Source organism: Leptonychotes weddellii, chromosome 8 (genome assembly GCF_054177405.1).
Source record: "Leptonychotes weddellii isolate Sample4059 chromosome 8, ASM5417740v2, whole genome shotgun sequence".
Classification (NCBI taxonomy): Eukaryota; Metazoa; Chordata; class Mammalia; order Carnivora; family Phocidae; genus Leptonychotes; species Leptonychotes weddellii.
In genome coordinates, this window is record NC_138376.1 from 80,521,885 (window position 1) to 80,542,380 (window position 20,496).

At 37.6% G+C, this 20,496-nt stretch overlaps 1 protein-coding gene across 4 annotated transcripts in view; it reads right to left on the reverse strand.

Annotated features, from left to right (window-relative positions):
* Positions 1-20,263, reverse strand: part of ATG5 (autophagy related 5) — a 119,774-nt gene extending 99,511 nt beyond the window's left edge. The window contains exons 1-3 of one of the 4 annotated variants that reach the window (XM_081828748.1): positions 19,985-20,263; positions 11,258-11,423; positions 2,392-2,519 (exon numbers count right to left, since the gene is read on the reverse strand). In XM_081828748.1, the coding sequence (XP_081684874.1) occupies positions 2,392-2,519; positions 11,258-11,365 (236 nt within the window). In that variant the 5' untranslated portion in view covers positions 11,366-11,423; positions 19,985-20,263. Of the gene's footprint in view, positions 1-2,391; positions 2,520-2,882; positions 3,058-4,831; positions 5,037-11,257; positions 11,424-19,984 lie in introns of those variants that run through there. The other 3 variants (XM_081828750.1, XM_081828749.1, XM_081828751.1) reach the window with 3 other exon arrangements.
* Positions 20,264-20,496: the final 233 nt, after the last annotated feature.

Here is a 20,496-nt window from a genome sequence, read left to right on the forward strand (position 1 = left end):
GCTGACTGAGGGTAAATGAAACTACAAAAAGCAAAACCACAGATAAAGGGGGACTACTGTACTAAAGGAAAAGTTTTATCAAAAGCCATTAAACACAATGAGCTTATAGCAAGACATACCTATGAAAGTGACATCATGCATAAAAAGTTAACACCCCAAAACCTAAAGCAAAGATACATGAATACAATTACTTTCACATAAGCGCTCTAAAAAGAAAAATAATTTTAATTTTTTACTCTTTAAAGAAGATTCTCAGAAGAGATAATACTGACAAAGTAAGAACATGATATATTTAAGCCAAAATCATTACTCTGTGGTAACAGAGAGAAATGGGTCCAAACATTATTTACTGATAAATAATACAAACTTACAAACTTACAGAATACAAGTCATATCAAATACAAAAAAACCCACCATACAGGGTGGATTAAAACAGCAGCTGAAGAATGATGACTGAGCACTCATTTACTTATAAAAGTTAAACTGAGGTTTCCCATCTTTTCCAGAGTTTCTCAATTGAGGGTGGTTTTGTACCCCTCCATCCCAGGACATCTGGCAGCATTTTTTATAAGCACAACTAGAGGGAATGCTACTAGCTCTAGTAGGTAGAGGCCAAAGCTGCTGCTTAAAGTCCTACAATGTAGGTCTGGGTGGCTCAGTGGTTAAGCATCTGCCTTCGGCTCAGGTCAGGATCCCAGGGTCCTGGGATCGAGTCCCACATCGGGCTCCCTGCTCGTCGGGAAGCCTGCTTCTCCCTCTCCCACTCCCCCTGCTTGTGTTCCTGCTCTCGCTATCTCTCTCTCTGTCAAATAAATAAATAAAATCTTAAAAAAAAAAAAAAAAGTCCTACAATGTACAGGTTAACCCTCCCACAACAAAGAATTACCTAGGTCAAATGTCAATAAAGCCCTTTAAGAAGCCCTACTTTACACTGATAAAACTGAAAAGCCTAGTGTCAGTCACATGAATTCTTAACAATAATGTGTATATAATACACATAGAGCAATACAATTTCAATATCCAACTATAATACAGACAAAACTGTCAAGAATATAGATATATCCTATTGCTACTCACCCACAATCTCTCCCCCTCCTTCCTTTCCCTCTACTCTCCTGATCCTTGCTCCTCTTATACTTCTTTTAAGCCACCTTCCCATTCCAAAACCTTCAATTCTTCTGAGAAATAAAAAGAAACAGAAAACATTGACTTATCTATGCTGCCTGAGGTCTAGAACTATTCAAGAGTTATGAGTCTGATATACATGATCATGAAGCTTGTCAATACTGTTTTTACTTAAAAATGAATGCTATAAAGAACTTTGTCATCCTTTCCCAGAACTGCCTCAAAAGGCTGGAGACGTGACCTATAACTCAATACAAAATCCCCTTGTTTCCAAAATCAATACAAAATATCACTTTGTGTATTTCTAAACTGTTATGAAAATCTACTCACTTGTGGGAATTCATCAGCATGAGGTGAGTTCCAAGAGTTCACTCCTTATTTCTAAGTAATGCTTATATTCAAGTCAGCTGCACTTATTAAACATCTACTAGCTTCCTTTTTTATGAGCCTCTTTTAAAACTCTTCATTTTAATACTCCAGATTTAGAAAGTAAGCCCACCTCTAACCTACTTATATTGTTCATGGTTAAGTTTTGACTTTTTCATTCAACTACATTCACATAGCAGCATTTCGACACCTACATCCCAGCATACCTTGAACCATTTTTTATATTCTTCTCTGTAATTTCTCCAGTCTCATTAAATATTTTTGGAAGCACAATTTACAAAACTCTCAGTAACAGAGGAAATACAAAAATACATCATCTGAACATGGATAAGCCCACATTTAGGATTTATTTTCAATACGTTTCTTAAGAATGATATAATATCAAAATTATTTTTCACATAAAAAGGAAATCAATATATTTTAAATACTAAGCCAAGGCTAGATAAATGTGCATATGGCACTAAATGTGGCAATCAGTTTGAAAGATGCCATTTTAGGTAATCATGTGTATATAAAGATCTGTTACAAAAATTTTGGAGATAGAAACAAAATTGCATAGTGTCACAGAGTGACTTATTCATTAGGGAGTCTTAAATACGTCTGGGAAAAAAAAACCATAACCAAATACACTATTATTATGCCACTGAAAAATCTATTGTTGAAAATATATACAAATTTGTCCAGTCTCCCATGCATCCAAAAGAAGGCAGAAATATTTTCAATAAAATATTTAAACAATAGTTTAAAATTCACTGTATTATATGAGCTAGACTAGTGATTTCTTTCTTTATATAACTTTTTAAAAATTGCCTCAGGGCACTATACCTTCATAAAGCTAGCATATACTCAATGCTTAATAATGCAGAAAAATTCACTCACCATTTCAGTGGTGTGCCTTCATATTCAAACCATATCTCACTAATGTCTTCTTGTCTCATAACCTTCTGAAAGTGCTTTTTCACTTTGTCAGTTACCAACGTCAAATAACTTACTCTTGGCAAAAGCAACTGAAATGAAAATTTGTAAAACCATATTTATTTACTATTTTTTCAAAAAAATATATACTAAATAGGTCTTTGAATTTTAAGGAAAAACAGCCATGTTCTTTGCATTTTTTTGAATATTCCACACAAAGTCAACTGCTTTTTATAGCAAAAAAAGGCTAAAGGTTAAGATGTTTTAAATTTCTTATGAGGTCATTACTTTAAGTAGGGCTTATAGCATAAGTACCTAGAATAAACAACACAATCTACGTACAATCTTTCTGTAATACCTTCCTCCAAATAAAAATACAAACGTAATCAGATGTCATGCTATTTAGGATACTTATTACTTCTATCAAATTCAACTTAAAAATCAGTATGATTCACCTGAATTAATTAAACTGTTCTGAGAAAATAATCAACTCAGTCCTAAGGTACATCTTGCCTTATCAATCAGGACTTCTCAACTGGTCCATCATGTTTTGATAATCTACTATGTATTCGCTTAATCGCAACGAAGAACACCAAGACAAAGATATAATCTGTCCCCTTCCATATGAGGCTAAAATAAAGGTAAAAAAAAAATTTATAAAAAGTACTTACAAAAATACTTCACTGCAGCAACAGAAAAGACTTTAAAGATCAAACAGAAATTTTCATTTGATGAACAACAGGGGCCCACTACAATACAATGAATAAAAGGATGGCAGAATGAGAAACAGTATTTGAGGAATATTCTAGTAGTGGTAGATATAAAGAAGATAAGATTATAAACTGGAAATCTATTAAGGAAATATTACATGAAGGGACGGGCATGAAAGAATGGAAAAATGAGAAAGGTCTGAAAATCAGTCAGAACAGATTTGGTTATTACTAATCAAGAAACTGAAGGAAAGAAATAAGTTAAAGATGACTGACTGTTGAGCCACACATTTAGGTCTTTAAAGGGCAATAAGGCACAAGTTTAAGGTATGATGCTGGTAGACTGGTGATCTGCCACTGTTCAGCAACTCCCTCAATCCTGTCTTTATGGAGCCTGGGCCTACTTGGACTTTGGAGAGAAAAGTCTGGGAGGGAATGATGGGCTAGGTAAAACCTTAACTGGCATAGTTATGAAGGCCATCATTGTTTCTCCCCCACCAAAGATATCCAGAAAGAAAACATAAGACAGCATTTAAGAAAACTGGTTAGAATTTTATAAAGAACACATATGAGTGGATAAAAGGAGGAAAGTGGCAAAAATTCATGTTTTCCCAGGACATACTCTAGCCATTTCTTGCTTTTCTAAGCTTCTGTCTTTTGCTGGTAAAACTGTTTTATTACTCTCAGGTGCTTTTGAGAGGCTAATTATGCATCATTTTCATGCTGTTTATTCAAAGTTATTATGTCTTTTGGTCAGTAAATCAAGTAGAATTACGGGGCTGGGGAATACTTACAAAGAGAAATATTCTGGATAAAGAAACTAACCGAAGATCAAGATAACAGGCCCCAACTAGGGAAGAGAACATGACAGTGGTCCTGGGGACAACAGGGTACAGGGGATGGGAGGTAGCTGGCATGCTCCAGTGTGGAACAGAACATACTTACTAATACTAGAAACAAGCTTTTGAATGGCAATGTGGATTCAACAAAACATAAGTTCCTCTTTTATAAAGAAACAACCAGAATGTGGATTAGGGAAGAAGAGAAAAGAGAAACTAATACAGTGTATAAGAAAAAGCACTAGTTGATTCACAGGCAATATTATCACCTCTAGTTTACACGCAGTTTAAATGACTTGCCAAAATCATATTCTATTAAATAAATGGCAAAGAAATGATTCATTAAAATCAGAAATGACAGAGGGGCGCCTGGGTGGCTCAGTCGGTTAAGCGTCTGCCTTCGGCTCAGGTCGTGATCTCAGGGTCCTGGGATCGAGCCCCACATCGGGCTCCCTGCTCCGCGGGGAAGCCTGCTTCTCCCTCTCCCACTCCCCCTGCTTGTGTTCCCTCTCTCGCTATGTCTCTCTCTGTCCAATAAATAAATAAAATCTTTAAAAAAAAAAATCAGAAATGACAGAATCAAATATAGATGTAACATGAACATCTCTAAGAAATTAAAACAGCATGATTAATCAACCATTTTTTTTAAAATAAATAAGTACACAGTTGACCCTTGAAAAACGTGGTAATTAGGGGTGCTAACCCCCACACAGTTCAAAATCTTCACGTATAACTTTGACTCCCCAAAAACCTAACTACTAATAGTCTACTGTTGACTAGAAGGCTTACCAATAACATAAACAGTCAATTAACAGATATTTTGTATGTTATATGTATTTTATACTGTAGTCTTACAATAAAGTAAGATAAAGAAAATGTTATTAAGAAAATCATAAGGAGGGGCGCCTGGGTGGCTCAGTTGTTAAGCAGCTGCCTTTGGCTCGGGTCATGATCCAAGGGTCCTGGGATCGAGCCCCACATTGGGCTCCATGCTCAGTGGGAAGCCTGCTTCTTCCTCTCCCACTCCCCTTGCTTGTGTTCCCTCACTCGCTGTGTCTCTCTGTCAAATAAATAAATAAAATCTTTAAAAAGAAAATCATAAGAAAAGATAATACATTTTCAGTACTAAACTGTAAAAAAAAAATCAGCATATAAGTGGACCCACACAGTTCAAACCTGTGTTAAGAATTAACTGTAATCTATTAGTCTAATAAGTTCTATACTAGTAAGTCCAGATAACTTAAAATGTCTGTTGGGCATTAAATAGCAATCTATTCTATAGAGCATATTAACCTACTAACCTATAGAGATTATAAAAAAAGAGGACAGACACATCAGGACTGAGGAGCACGGGTATCAGCTCCTGATTTTGGGGTGTTGTACTACATGCGTAGGGTTCGAAGTTGCTGAAAAGTCCACAAATGATTTTCATGAAATGAAAATTTCTTCACAATAAGGAATGAGGAACATTAAAATGTAAGCTCCAATAAGATGGGGATTTTTGTTGGTTTCGTTCACTGCTACATTCCAAATGCTCAAAATAGTGTCTGAATCACAGATCCCAAAGATTAAGTGACAAAAAGCCAAAAATGATAATTAATAAAGGACAGAATCTACACTGAAATGTACTTGAAATCTTCTGTTCTAAATTAGCCTGTTGAAGTAATTTGTAAATAAGATAAGTATCTATAGTAGCATTAAGAAATAACACTAAGATTTGAGAATGACTATATTAAAGTATAGATACAACTTATCCAGTAAATAAGTAAAAATAAAAAAAAAAAATAACAGTAAAATGACATCATCCTGTCTTCTATATCCAGATAGTACCACTCACTGATTTTCTTAGGTGTATCTCATTGGTTTACTTTCTTTAATTATGGTAAAATGTATCCAGCATAAAATTTGCCATTTTTAAGTGTATACTTCATTGACATTAAATACATTCACACTGTTGTACAACCATCACCACTATCCATCTTCGGAATTTTTCATCATCCCAAGCTCAAATTCTGTACCAATTAATCAGTAACTCCCCCAATTCTCCTCCACAGGCCCTTGGACTATTCTAGATACCTCGCATAAGTGGAATCATGAAATATTTGTCCTTTTGTGTCTGGCTTATTTCACTTCCATTAATGTCTCTGAGGTTAAGTTCTTTTAATATGAAAAGGGTTAAACCCCTCTGGGGAAACTGTCAGCTATATGGAATCTTTTGTTCTCTCATTCTTGATTTAGCACTATCAAGTATTCAGTGAGTACTACACACGTGATTTTTTTTTTTTCTATACAGCTTGTAAGGAATACATGTTTTATACAGCTGTATAGATTACTTATGGTTCTGAAAAAGGTAGCTGTAATATTTGTTTATACCAAATCCTAATTTTTCCACCAATTTTCAATTCTAAAATTAGGGACTTTTTCACCTAGAACAAAAGTAGAATTAAAATATACTAGAATTCTGGGCGCCTGGGTGGCTCAGTTGGTTGGGCGACTGCCTTCGGCTCAGGTCATGATCCTGGAGTCCCGGGATCGAGTCCCGCATCGGGCTCCCTGCTCCGCGGGGAGCCTGCTTCTCCCTCTGCCTCTGCCTCTGTCTCTCTCTCTCTCTCTCTGTCTCTCATGAATAAATAAATAAAATCTTTAAAAAAAAAAAATATACTAGAATTCTGTTCCATTTCAATGTGTGAGGCATCACACCAGGCAATGAAGATAGAGCACTGAATGAGACAAGAGTTCTTGCTCTCACAGAGCTAACAGGCTAGAAAGATACAAAAACAAAATTACAACTGTGATGAGTGCAAGGAGAAAGTAAAGAATGTTACAAGAGCAAGTAGCAAAGGAATTTAACCTCATCTAGGGGCTTAGGGAGAGCCTGGACAGGAAGTCTATGGTAAGGCAATAGCCAGGAGGTAAAGAGGAATGAACCAAACATGGATGTTGTGGATGCCGGGTTGTGAGCAGGGGTGGGAGATCCTGCTGCTCATTCCAGACAGAGGAGAAGGCATGGAATGAATACAAAAACAAAGACTGGCACAAGGAGGAACCATAAGAAGCTGAAAATGAAAGGAATGAAGAGGGTTGAGGCAGAATAGTACTGAAGAAGCAAGGGATCAGATCATGGAGAACGCTATAAACTACACAAAGGATCCTAAAGATGATGAAAGGCTACTAAAGGTTTTAAGCAGGCAGGTGACAGGATCAGATATGTGTTTTGAAAAGATGACTCCAACCGCAAACTGAAAATGGAAAGAGGGCAAGAATGAAACCAGGGAAATTACTTAGTACTATGAAATCCCATCAGTTTTTAAATGGTGGTCTAAACTAGGCTATAGTAATGGATATGGAAGAAACTGGGTAAGTTTCAAAGATATTTGAGATGTAAAATCAGATGAACTAAGTTACTGACTGAATGCCTGGGATATGGGAGAAGGAAGCAATAAGGATGAGTCTTTTCTTAATTACTGGTAAGAGTAATTAATTAACTGGGTCTACTTGCAAAAACAGGAAGGGATTACAGCAGATGACCAGTCTGTCTGGAGGTAACGATGATGTGTGCAGTTTCAAAACACTCAGTTTGATACCCAGCAGGAAGACACATAGGTCTGGGGTTCAGGAGAAAAATCTTAGGAGTTGTCAAAATAAATACAAAGAGTTTTATCTCAACAAAGAGATAAAAATGGATGATAACTCCAGGGGAAAGTGAAGTGGGGGTAGGGGAGGCAAAGCCCCAAGGAATGCCAACATTGAGGAACAAGCAAAAGGAAAGAGATCTGGCAAAGGAGACCAAACCGCCCCCCCCAGAAAGGTAGAAGCAAAACCAGAATTATGAGACATTGCAGAGCAAGAGTGAACAATGCCACAAAATGGAGAAAACAGCCAACAACAGTATCAAAACACCACTGAGAGATCAAGCAAATGAAAATTCAAAAACAGACTCAAGGTTTGGCAAAAAAAAAAGATGTCATTAGTGACTTCAGCAAAAACAGTTCTGTTGTAGTAGTGTGAAACTGTGATTCCAGTAAAGTAAGTGGGAAGGAGACAACGAGTACAGACAACCTTTTTAATAAGTCTGGCCATGAAGGGAAAGCAAGAGGGTGAAAAAGAGATGGAGTCAACAGATGATTGTTTTAGGGTAGGAAGGACTTAAAATAATATAAATGCTGCAAAAAAGGAGCTGGTAGGTAGAAGTTGAAAGTAAAAGAGAGAGAGAAGGCAGGGGTGGAGGTAGGAGAATATCAGAAACCCCCAGCTTCCTGAGGAAGACCGTGGATGGGATCCAGAGCACAGAGAGAAGGTTGGGCCTTGCCAAGGAGGAAGGACACCTCTTCCATTAAAACAAGAGAGAAGTCAGTATGTGTGAGCACAGATATGTTTAGAAGACTTGGTGGCAGAAGGTTAAAGAAGCAGAAAGCAGGAAGTGAGGTTACCTGTTAGGAGTGAAAAATAAGGTCAGGGCTCAAAGACATAGTCTTAGAGAAGAACAGAGACAGCTGACTAAGGAAACATAAAAGGACTGCAGTGTAATGGTTAGGGTCCACTCAGATTTATGATCATGTGCATGACTGAGTGATTTCCTCTTGTAACAAGTCACAAAATATGAATGTAAATTAGTATGTTTTTACATTAGATAATCTAAATGAAAGGCAACAGTTTAAATGAATGTAAGAAAAACAACAGAAACTGAAAGACTAGTTTCTAACAGTTTTTCTTCCTAATATTCCCTGCAGAATAAGATATAATACTCTGACATAGACATGGGATGTAGGCTGAAAGGAGATTTATGCAGAGGCAACAAATCAAAATGCAGAAATAAACAGGAATATATTTAACATTAATATTCTTTTCCATTGGAAACAGACTCTTTGAATAATAATTTAATTTATAAATTTGGTATGAGTAAATATTTTTAAATCTAGTTTCTAAGAAATAAGGAATAAGCGCTATAAAAAGTAAACTATAGAGGCACCTGGCTGGCTTAATCAGTAGAGCTTGTGACTCTTGATCTCAGGGTCATGAGTTCAAGCCCCACGTTGGGTGCAGAGATTATTTAAAAATAAAATCTTTAAAAAAAAAAAAAGCAAACTACATTTTCATTCACCTATCCTTTCTACACATCCACCTGAACAAGACTGGACTTTGCAGGCCATGGTGATAATCCTGTTAATCACCTCACTTGAGCTCTGAGAATGTCTGGAAAAGAGGTTTACTGGCACCTAGGCTATGATATTTTTACCTCATTTCATCCAGAATCTTTACAATATTATCATTACTATTAACTAAAGCAATTAAAAGTACATTCAAGTGTAATTTACAACCAAGACACATGTAAACTAAAACCAGACTAGCACTACCATTCTCACCTATAATTCTAAGATAACCACTGCTGATGTTTTTGTTTGTTTTCTTCCTGCATGTAGTAACTTATACTTAAGTATGCATGTACATATGTATGTAAAGAGCAAAATCTAGGTGATGCCACATGGTTTTAAACTGTAGTTTTTGTTTAATATTTATTATATGCCTGTCACCTGATATTTTTCAAAAACATAATCATAATTACTGTATGAGTTTCTTTTGGGTGAAAAATGAGGGAAAAATATATTTTAAAAAAATTATCAATTAGACAAAATAACTTTCTTCGTTCTATAGATATCCCCAATACTTGCTGCCATTTTCAATTCAATTAGAGACAACTAGAAAACAACTTACACTCCACTCTCACAACAATCTTTTTATATTTAACAGATTCATACATAAAGGAAAATAAATTCATACATAAAGAAGGAAAAAAAGAAATAAAGAAGCCTCTTTACTTAGATTAACTGCAGGAAGCTGTCAAACATCAGATTCTGACTTAAAAGTAAACAGACTTAAATTACATATTTCTCGTATCTGCCACTTTGACCAACTAGACACATACATTCCTTTGTTTAGATACGATCAGAAAGGCACCAGAGGTTAAAAGTTTTAATTAAAATAACAGAAACTAGTTTGGAAACAAAACATAAGTGATATCCTACACATATTACAGAAGGAGAAGCAAAAAAAAGAAAAAAAAATACATCTAACAAGTGAAATTCTTCTAAAAATAAACTGTGACCACATTTTGTTTTTAACTATGGAAATTTTTCTAAAGGCAGAAAAAAAAACTGCTGAGATTTCCAAAGTTAAAACGACTCAAAAGTATATGTTCAGTTATGATAACCTAAGTACTAGTAACCAAAGACTGCCCAATTTCTCTGAAATTATTTTCAGTAAGAAAACCCAAAGAGACCATTTAAAACAAAATCCCAACATGAATCTATAAGGCTTTCATGCACTGAGTGTCTACCGCTTGCATGACCTATGCCAGATGCTGAGGATACACAGAGTAAAATGAAACTGTTCCTGTACCCAAAAAGTGAGTGCATGGGGCTCCTTAAGTAGCTTCCTCCACCAGTCTGACTTCCCATGGCTGGAGCAGGTTGAGGAGCAGTGCTACCCCTCAAACAGACAAGGGAGAAAGCAAAGGGCAAGCTTTATTAAAGTGAAAAAAGAAAGTCCAACACCACAAATAAATTTCCACTTCTCCAGATATTCCTAGGTAAACAATATTATGTGTACCTGAGACAAAACTAAAATAATGACAACTGAGAATGTCTTTGTCTATTAGGACCTATTCAGTAAAAAGGCAGGATACTACTATTTCTGACTGACAGATGCTTAAGTTTGGGTTATATATGCACTTAGAAAAGGAAAAAATGCAGGCTAAAATCAGAAGATATTTGATATTGTTTTCTAAAACAGATGACACTAATTCAAACCTACAAGTTTACATACAGCAATTTGTTATATTTTATATAATACATATTAGTTTATCAACACATGAAAACACACACATTCATATGTTCATTGAGCTATAAAAAAGAATTTGGTAAACAGTTGCTTGGAACCACTTACATAAGGAAGAATCAAATCTGAGCCTATTATTTTCAAAACTGCTCCTATAGCACATAACTTATAATTCCATTATCACATATTATATATGTATGTATTCATGAGAAAAAGTCAAGACAGTCCCATAATCAACATGTCAACATTTTTTTCCCTCTGGATGGTAGGATTAGAGGTAATTTTTAATTCCTTCCTTTTACTGATCTGTGTTTTCTAATTTTTTTCCGTAATAAGCAAGTATTAATTGTATATAAAATGTTGGGTAACAGCCTCCAGGTTCTTAGAGCTTCATTTACAAAAACGGACAAAGTTAGATATCCCATTTTTCATCATCAACATACTTACATAATATGGTTCTGCCTCCCGTTCAGTTATCTCATCCTGATACAGGGTGAAACAAGTTGGAATTCGTCCAAACCACACATCTCGAAGCACATCTTTGTCATCTGTCATTCTTCCAATGGTTAAAGCAGTGCATATAGGCTAAATTCTTTTCTCACCCAAAGCCAAACTGAAAATAAAATGAAGAGCATTAGTCAGATCCTTGCAAGGATAAATGAACACACTCTAAAACAAAGAAAGATTATAGGAAAAATGAATGCCACAACAATCATTCATTTCAAAAAAGTGTGTGATCAGCATTCTTTAGAACGAATGAAAAATCAGTACAATAAATTCTAAAGGCAGAGCTATTATTTATTTAAAAGGATCATACAAGTAAGTAATTCAAAATTACGTGTGCTAACCTAACTTATGCGACTAATGAACCACAGCCAAAGTGAAGCTATACTCGTATCATTCTCTCAAGCCCCAGGAGAGTCTATTGCTCATCTAAAGGGAAGTCTTCCTATATCCTTATGGTCCCTTAGAGGCCAACTCCAAACTATCATCCCCACAATTATCCCTGCCCCATCTAATATATTCAACCTCTCCTACTCCATCTAGATAGTTTGCTTTTGCGGGGAGGGGGGGGGGGGGAGGAGAATACACACACACACACACACACACATCCTGGTGTATAGACTTTGTATAGACCTATTTCCATCCTAAATTTCTAAATTTCATCCTGTCCATGGTTTGATTCCACCAATATTTCCAATCTTATTTACTATACTTTTTATAAACCCTCTAGCAAAACTGGCAATTTAAATACCTTGCTCTCTGTCCTACCATCCCCCGTGACTAATATGCTCATCTCTCACCTGTTCAAATCCTACCCACTCTGCAAACCCAGCTCCCAATCCTCTGCCACCATGAGTAGTATTAAATGCTTCTACTCTGAACTTAAAATATTCTTTATACCACAAATTTGGCACTAAATCTGCAAACTGAAATATTCTGGGTATGATAGAAGAATATGGCTTTTGGCCTCTGTAATATCCAAGTGTCTTCCAGCACTAATATTCCACAACTAGGTAACAATGCAATATACAGTATGAGTAAATGCAGAAATAAACACTGTCAGTACCTGGATACTAAGATTCAATATCTTTCTACTCATGTATTTCTTTATATATATATTTTTTTCTTTATAGGCTAGCATACCCTATGGAAACATTTTAAATAACCATATCAGTTTAGCCAAATACCAATTACTAACACTGAATTATTCAAAGAGCTTTTCTCTCTTTTCTCATCCACTGACCAATGCCAAGTGCATCAGGACTGCCATTAATTAATTAGCCAAAGATAAAAAAAACCAAATGGAGTTCTGAATTTTGTATCACTATACTTAAATGCACCTTGGAGGTCAATTGGATGCAATATTATCTACAGGTAAATAAACTGAAAGAGGTGAAAAAATCTGTCCAACATTACAAGAGCACTAAGTAACAGTTAAACCAGGATAAACATTACAAGACCACTAAAGTAACAGTGAAACCAGGATAACAAATCTGGTCACTGAGTTACTGAACTGAGTCTAGTGCTCTTTCTGGCATATTACAGGGTTTTAATTTTTATTAAAGCATATCCATAAAAGTCACCATTTTAAGCAAATGATATAAGCATTCACACTTCATATAATTCCACCCTGATACACTTCAAATTCAAACAACACATTGAGTTTCTCTGCAGAGAATTCCCAAGTTTACGTATCACACAAAATTAACTCACTGAAAATAGAGAAGACCTCACTACTTCCAGATTACATTAATACTTTGTTCTTTATGAATAAATTTACTGATGACAGGAAATAATGAAATCTAAGTTATGGCAAATAAGTAAACCTAAAGCTGAATCCAATACAGAGGTGGTAAGCAGTGGTTTCTGTAACTATAATACAGCCCATTAACCATTAGCTACAACTAAGATTCCTCTCTCGCTCACAAAGAAAAAAAAACTTGAGGCAAAGAGCTCCTTTCCTAAGAGATTTTAAGAACACTGAAATACAATTTTAAAGTTGAAAGTCACAGGGGCGCCTGGGTGGCTCAGTTGGTTAAGCGACTGCCTTCAGCTCGGGTCATGATCCCAGGGTCCTGGGATCGAGTCCCGCATCGGGTTCCCTGCTCTGCGGGGAGCCTGCTTCTCCCTCTCCCACTCCCCCTGCTTGTGTTCCCTCTCTCGCTGTGTCTCTCTCTGTCAAATAAATAAATAAAATCTTTAAAAAAAATAATAATAAAAAAAATAAAGTTGAAAGTCACTATCAATACTGTCACATTGGATAATTTTTCTGCCTCAGAAAAAAATAGGTAGACAATATAATTCAAAAGAAAATTAAAAATTAAAGTGAGTATGGCCACTTAAATAAAGTCCATTTCTACAAGTTCTTTCCTTCTCTCCAACCACTGTCCTCTCAAGAAGGAATAATCATCTGATTTGCCAGAGTCCAGGACACCATTTGAGCCTTGTTTATTAACAGGCAGGGATTACCATAAATAAAAATATCACGGATTTGGGTATGGCTCCATTCTCTCCCCTCTACTCTGCCAGATGACAATACCTGACCCCCCTGCTATTTCTTTCCATGGCATTTTCTTCTGCTTCTTCCTTTCACGTGTCAGAATCAGTAAGAAGAAGTGGCCAATGTCTTCCTTTTCTCTGTTTCTGGGAGTCTCTCCCCAACAGTGATAGAAGTATGGACTTATCTTTTACTGGTTTTATACCTAAAATCCCACTGCAGAACTTTGGTAAACTGGGCTGGAACATAAGACTTTACCAAAGTTCGAAGGTAGGATTTTAGGTACAAAACCAGTGAAAGATAAATCAGTACCTTATTTCCCATATACCACTGTTTCTTATGTATATATTCCTTGCAGGGAAGATCTGACTGAGCCAGGGCAGCTGAAGGTGTCATGTGGTAGTCAATACAAATTTTACAAAACAGTAGAAATTTCTAAACAGATTTATGAAAACTTCAAACAAGGCTACTAACTGCATCAAAATACACAGATTTATAGCATCATAAAATGTTAGTCTTTCAATATTAATAAATATTCACATATAATGAATTATGTAAGAAAGCATGCAAATACACTTAACTCAAAAATGTGCCAAAAACTAACTGATACATGGATAAAACTAAAAGATGTATTAAATTATCTTTTTTAAAACAGAAGCAGAAAAACAAAATTTAACTCTTGAGAGGCACTACAATGTGGGGGTTCAAAATACAGAATATGGAGCCAGATTGCCTGGATTCAAAACCTAGTTTTATCACTCTGTGACCTCAAGTAAGTCAATTAACTTCTCATGTCTTAGTTTTCTCATCTGTGAAATGTGAATAACAGCACTTACCCCATAAAACAGATAAAATTAATACATGTAAGGGCAATGCCTATAATATAGTATTATAAAGTGTCTACTATAATTTACAGAACCAATAAGAGCATGTCTCAAAATTGAACACTGGGAGACGTCTGGGTGGTGCAGTGAGTTGGGCATCCAACTCTTGGTTTTAGCTCAGGTCCTGATCTCAGGGTCCCAAGACTGAGTGACACATCCAGCTCCTCACTCAGGGCAGAGTCTGCTTGATATTCTCTCTCCCTCTCTCGCTGCCCTTCCCATTCACGCTCTCTCTCTCTCATAAATCTTTAAAAAAAATTGAACACTGCTATTAACACTCAATATAAAGTCAATCAATATTTGATCATTTGCTATGCCCAGCTGTGTGGCAGATGCTGAGGACATAAAAGATGATGATGGTAGTGACAATAACAACTTTTTAAAAACCTCAGGTATTGTCCAGAAGATATTATCTCCTAATCTATTAAACATACCATAAACTTTCATATCTTTTCCATGGCTCTGCTCATGCTGGTGGTTCCTTACCCTAAAGCAGCCTTCCCTACCTTGTTTTCTGACTTAAAACATCCTTTAGGACCCAGCTCAAGATAGCCTTTCTTTTATGCATAACTCAGGTGAAACCTTTTTTTTCTCACGGCACTTCTACTTTTACAACACTTACAAACTTACAGTAAAGACTTTTTTATCTCTGATTTCAGATCTCGTATTTTCATTTATGTCATACGGTTGCCAGCATCCCTTCCAACTCCAAAATGTCCATGGTTATAATTAAATGCTATTTTATGAAAGCTTTCATAAGGGAGGAGGGTGAAAAGGAAGAAGAAAAATATTAATATCCCCTATAGTGTTCAGGGAAGAATTTAAAAGATATGGAACTTGAAGAATGTGTAGAATATAAAAGAATGAGTATATGCAGAATGGGTAGAATTATTCACTAGGTAAAATATGGAATAAAGACAACAAATATTCCAAGCAGGGCAAAATAGCATCAATAAAGGCAGAAAGTATGCAGGAGCAACGTGCGTGCCAATTTTTTAGGAAACTGAGTTGGGAGGGGTAGTAGATGATGAAAGAACTGATATTGTGACATGTTTTAATATCACCTGGGATCCCAGCCAAATCACTTTACTACAATTTCCTTACCTATGAAATTCATCAGGCTGTTCTGGAAAAAAAAAAATCTATAGAATATTTGACATGGTACTGGACACATAGTAAGTGCTGAGAAATAAAAGCAATAATATTTCTTTACTGTCAAATCTGTAAATGTAAAGTGAGACTAGATCATGAAGCATACCAAATAGAAGACTGTGGGTTCTCAATTTCATCCAACAAGCCTACAAAGCCTGTAAGGTTTTATAACAGTGAGATTAAAACAACTACCTAGTAGCAGTGCACAAAAGGAGATCCCAAGTCAAAGAGAGGGTAGCCAGGAAGCAATTTCAACACTAAGGCATATAATAATGAGTGCCTAACCTAGACTGGTAGTGGCGGATAGATGAGAGACAGATACGAGGTCTTTCCAAGGAAGAATGAATAGAAGTTAATGAAAAACTGGCTGAGGGATAAAGAACAAGGACAGGGAAGATTTAAATGCTGACAGCAGGCAATACAGACAGAAAGTTAAGGGGTTTTGAAATCAGAGTGACATGGGTTTAAACCCAGACTTCCACCTGTGAGCTGTGTCCTAGTATCCTGACATCTTTGAACCTTGTATTTGTAAACTGAAGATAATTCTAATTTCACAAGGCTGTTGGGTGTTTAGCACCTGGTGACCACTCAATAAATGATATATGTATTTAATACATGATTTCCTCATGCCTCCATGACCTGTCTCCTTAAACATCCTTGTCCTCTTATTTTTGGCCAATTCTTAATCCTCTTTTAAGAGTCAGCTTAACATCAGCTTCTTGGGAAGCTTTCCACTAAGCAATCTCCAATCTAATTACTTCTATAATAGCATGTTATAACCATGTATTGCAGTTACATTTATCTTATCTGTCTCTTGCCCATCCCCACAATGAACTGTGAGTTCACTGACAGTCGAAGCAGAATCATATTTACTTTGTACCCTCAATATTAGCATAATTAGCACATAGCAGACTCTGTAATTTTTGTTAAACAATTGGAAAAATGTATAAAATATATATATTGAAAAGTTACACTAGCTACTTAAGAAACTTTTCTGCCTAAACTCTTCTCCAAATCAGTATAATCACACTTTAAATTCAGCAAATTTCATTATTTTGCAAGAATATTTTCCTCTCTCATAGATACACTACACTTTCATCACCATGCATCCAATTAGAAGGCAATAGTTTTCAAGCACAGAAATCACAACCCATGATGCAGTCTACTAGAAGTAAGCTTGTGGAGGACAGGGCTATTTCCTGACTGCTGAATTCTCTGCAACTAATTCAAGGCCTGGAACAATGCAAGTTCCCAGCCAACAACATTTAGCAAACAGCACAGGAAGTATAATAAAAATATAATGCACAATTACTAGTCTCTTTCACACCACAAACCAAGAAAGGCTAACCTATTACTTGAAGCTATTCTGCTGACAAAATCCCCAACTACCTAGAAATTACTTAAAATATCAAATACCTACTGGTAGTAATTTGAAAACATCTAAAAATAATCTATGCTGGCTGGTCTCCTTTTAAATTCATGAACACTAACCTCAAAAGTAGGCCCTGAGTACTGGCCAGCGTTCCTACATTTCCGGAGTTCATTTATTCTCCCACTGTCCTAGATCACCATTTCGTATCTCCTCTCTCCTCTAATTTTCGCATCTCCTTCCTCACTCTCTCACAGCTAATGAACTAGCTTTCTATTTCCTTCTATCCTGTTACGAAGGATGAGTGGTTATCAACAGGGGGTTTAATGAACAGCCCAACCCCCATCCTGGAGGAATAGCTCCTAAATATCTCCAACCTCCTACCAATCTTGAAGTGCACCTTGAACCACACCTTTGGAGATCTCTCATGGCTTTAAATATCATTTACACAGTAACAATTCCCACATTTATATCTTCAGCCCAGACTTCTCTTCTGAACTCCAGTTTCATAGATACTATGCAATATTGACATTTCATTTGAAAATTCAGCATGTGCAAACAGAAAATGATTTCAGACCTTCCTCCCTCATCTCCCTATTATTCTGTGGTCTTCCCCAAATCACAAAGTGGTAACTGCTCTCTAGTTGCTAAGCCATAAATCTTGGAGTCATCCTTGACCCTTCATACCTACTGCTTTAGCTTAGACACAAGTTCAGAATCTGGCCATTTCTCACCATCATCACTATTATCACACTGATCCATGTCACCTTGACCTTTAACCTGGATAAATGGCCTACTAAGGGGTCTCATTATTTCTGCCCTTGCTAGAGACAAACAACATAGCAATCAGAAAGATCCTTTTAAACACAAGTCAGATCAGTTTACTCCTTTACTCAAACCCTACTATCTCATTCAAAGTAAAAACTAAAGTCCTTACAAAGTCCTATAAGGCTGTATATGACCCGCCGCATTCTAACCTGATTAGCTACTTCTCCCCCTTTTTGCTCACTCAGCTCCAGCCAAACTAGCTGGTATGCTCCTGTCTCAGGGACTTTGTGATAGGTCTAATGGCTCATTCCACTACATCCACATGAAATCCTTCTTTATCACTTTCAGTTCTCTACTCAAATATCATCTTTTCTAAAGCCACCACTGCAATTTCCTATGCAGGCCACTGACATTCCTTGTTACCCTTCACGACTTTATTCTTTCTCTCTAGCACTTTTCACCACCTGACATATTTTTAAATTAATTTTTTAAATTAATTTTTTTTTTAAGATTTTATTTATTCATTTGACAGAAAGAGACACAGCGAGAGAGGGAACACAAGCAGGGGGAGTGAGAGAGGGAGAAGCAGGCTTCCCACTGAGCAGGGAGCCCGAGGCAGGGCTCGATTCCAGGACCCTGGGATCATGACCTGAGCCACCCAGGCGCCCCTTAATTAATTTTTACATTAATGTCTTCCCCTCCCACCCTCAAAGTGAACTATATGATGGCAAGAATTTTTATTGTTTTGTTCACTGTTTATTTTTATATTTACTTTTTGTTCAGTGCCTGGCACATAACAGGCACTCAGTATTTGTTAAATTAATAAAGCAAACCTACACTTGAGTATGTACATTATTCTAAATAGTCATAGTCATATAGTATCATTCTGCTCATTTCCCCCAGTTTTTTGTTGTTTTTTTTTAAAGATTTTATTTATTTATTTGAGAGAGAGAGAATGAGAGAGCAAGCACATGAGAGGGGGGGAGGGTCAGAGGGAGAAGCAGACTCCCTGCCGAGCAGGGAGCCCGATGCGGGACTCGATCCGGGGACTCCAGGATCATGACCTGAGCCGAAGGTAGTCGCTTAACCAACTGAGCCACCCGGGGGCCCCTCATTTCCCCCAGTTTTAACCAGCATATCTTTGAAGATCAGGGCACATACTCAAAGCTAGCATAAAATTCCCCTCAACTACTACCCTCAGCCCAATATCTTTAACTTTCAAATTTAAAATTCAACCAACAAATCCATGTATGGAAATCACAAACAATTAAGTTCAAATGCAAGTACCCGAGCTCAAAAGACTCTGAGATTTATCACGTGGATTCTGGAAGGCCTTGGAAGTTCAGAGATGTCTGATAGTCTCTTGAGTTCTGATTGTTGCTGAAGACATGCTGTGCCTCACCACCCCTGAGGAAAATCTAGAACCAATCCAATTTCCCTACGTTCCTCCAGTTTCAGGTATGATTTGAAAATAATCCAAAGTATAAAGGATGTGAAAGTTCTTTGCCAACAAAAAATGACTTCATTAGCACTAAATATTATTATTAAAATTAGAATGAATGCCGTTGAGAAAAGAAATTGGAGGAAACACCCACTAAATTCGGACAGAATCGAACTGCCTGTGAAATAATTACAATTTAAGTAACTGTTCCACGAAAAATGCACGTCTTGAACTAAACTCTAGAGCCTGCGATAAGACGCTAGGCTTCCTACTTTAATAAGGAACTGACATATTCCCGGAGAGAGATCACACAGGCTACACCCTCCGGCCTGCCCAAGGTCCTCGGGGGCGGCGCCTGGCCAACCCCACCTCCCCCGGAGGAACCACCTCCACCCGCCACCGCCGCCCGGGGGAGCGCTCCTCCAGCCGGCTACTCGCCCCTCCCTCTTACCACACCTACCTGGCACCTCCCCAACCCTTCTCCTCCAAGCATTTCCCCACACTACGAAAACGGGGAGACGGAGACACACACACACATACACAGTCACACACACCCTACCAGAAACGCCAGCTCCTTCTCCGGCTTCCCGCACCCGTGAAGACGCTCGGATCCCGGGCTCTGGCAGGGCGGCGGCGCAGGGTGCTTGACCCACTGTCCCGCAGAGCCGCGCGAGCCCGGAGTCCCGAGAGCCCGCGCAGCCGCAGAAGGCAGCGGCGCGGAGGTCGGAGCCGAGCCCCGCTGCACTTCCGCCCTCCGGTATCCTGCCAATACAACCCGCAGCGCCGCGGGGCCTTGGAAGCCCACAGCAAGTCCAGTCACCCTCGGCGCCCGGAGATGACGTCACGGGAACCCACGTGGCCCGCACTCCACCCTCTGCTTTCCGCCCAACCCCGCGAGGAGGCCTGAGCCGCGCTGGAGCATGCGCAGACAGAGCGGAGCGCTTGAACAGGGGTCAAACCACTGGCAAGTTTACAGCTAATACCCTGTTAGAGGAGTCTCGCGCCTTTGGCATTGTCGTTGGTGTTCGGGGAGGCTAATGTAACTTCTGTCAGAGTAGAGAGTTTTTAAAA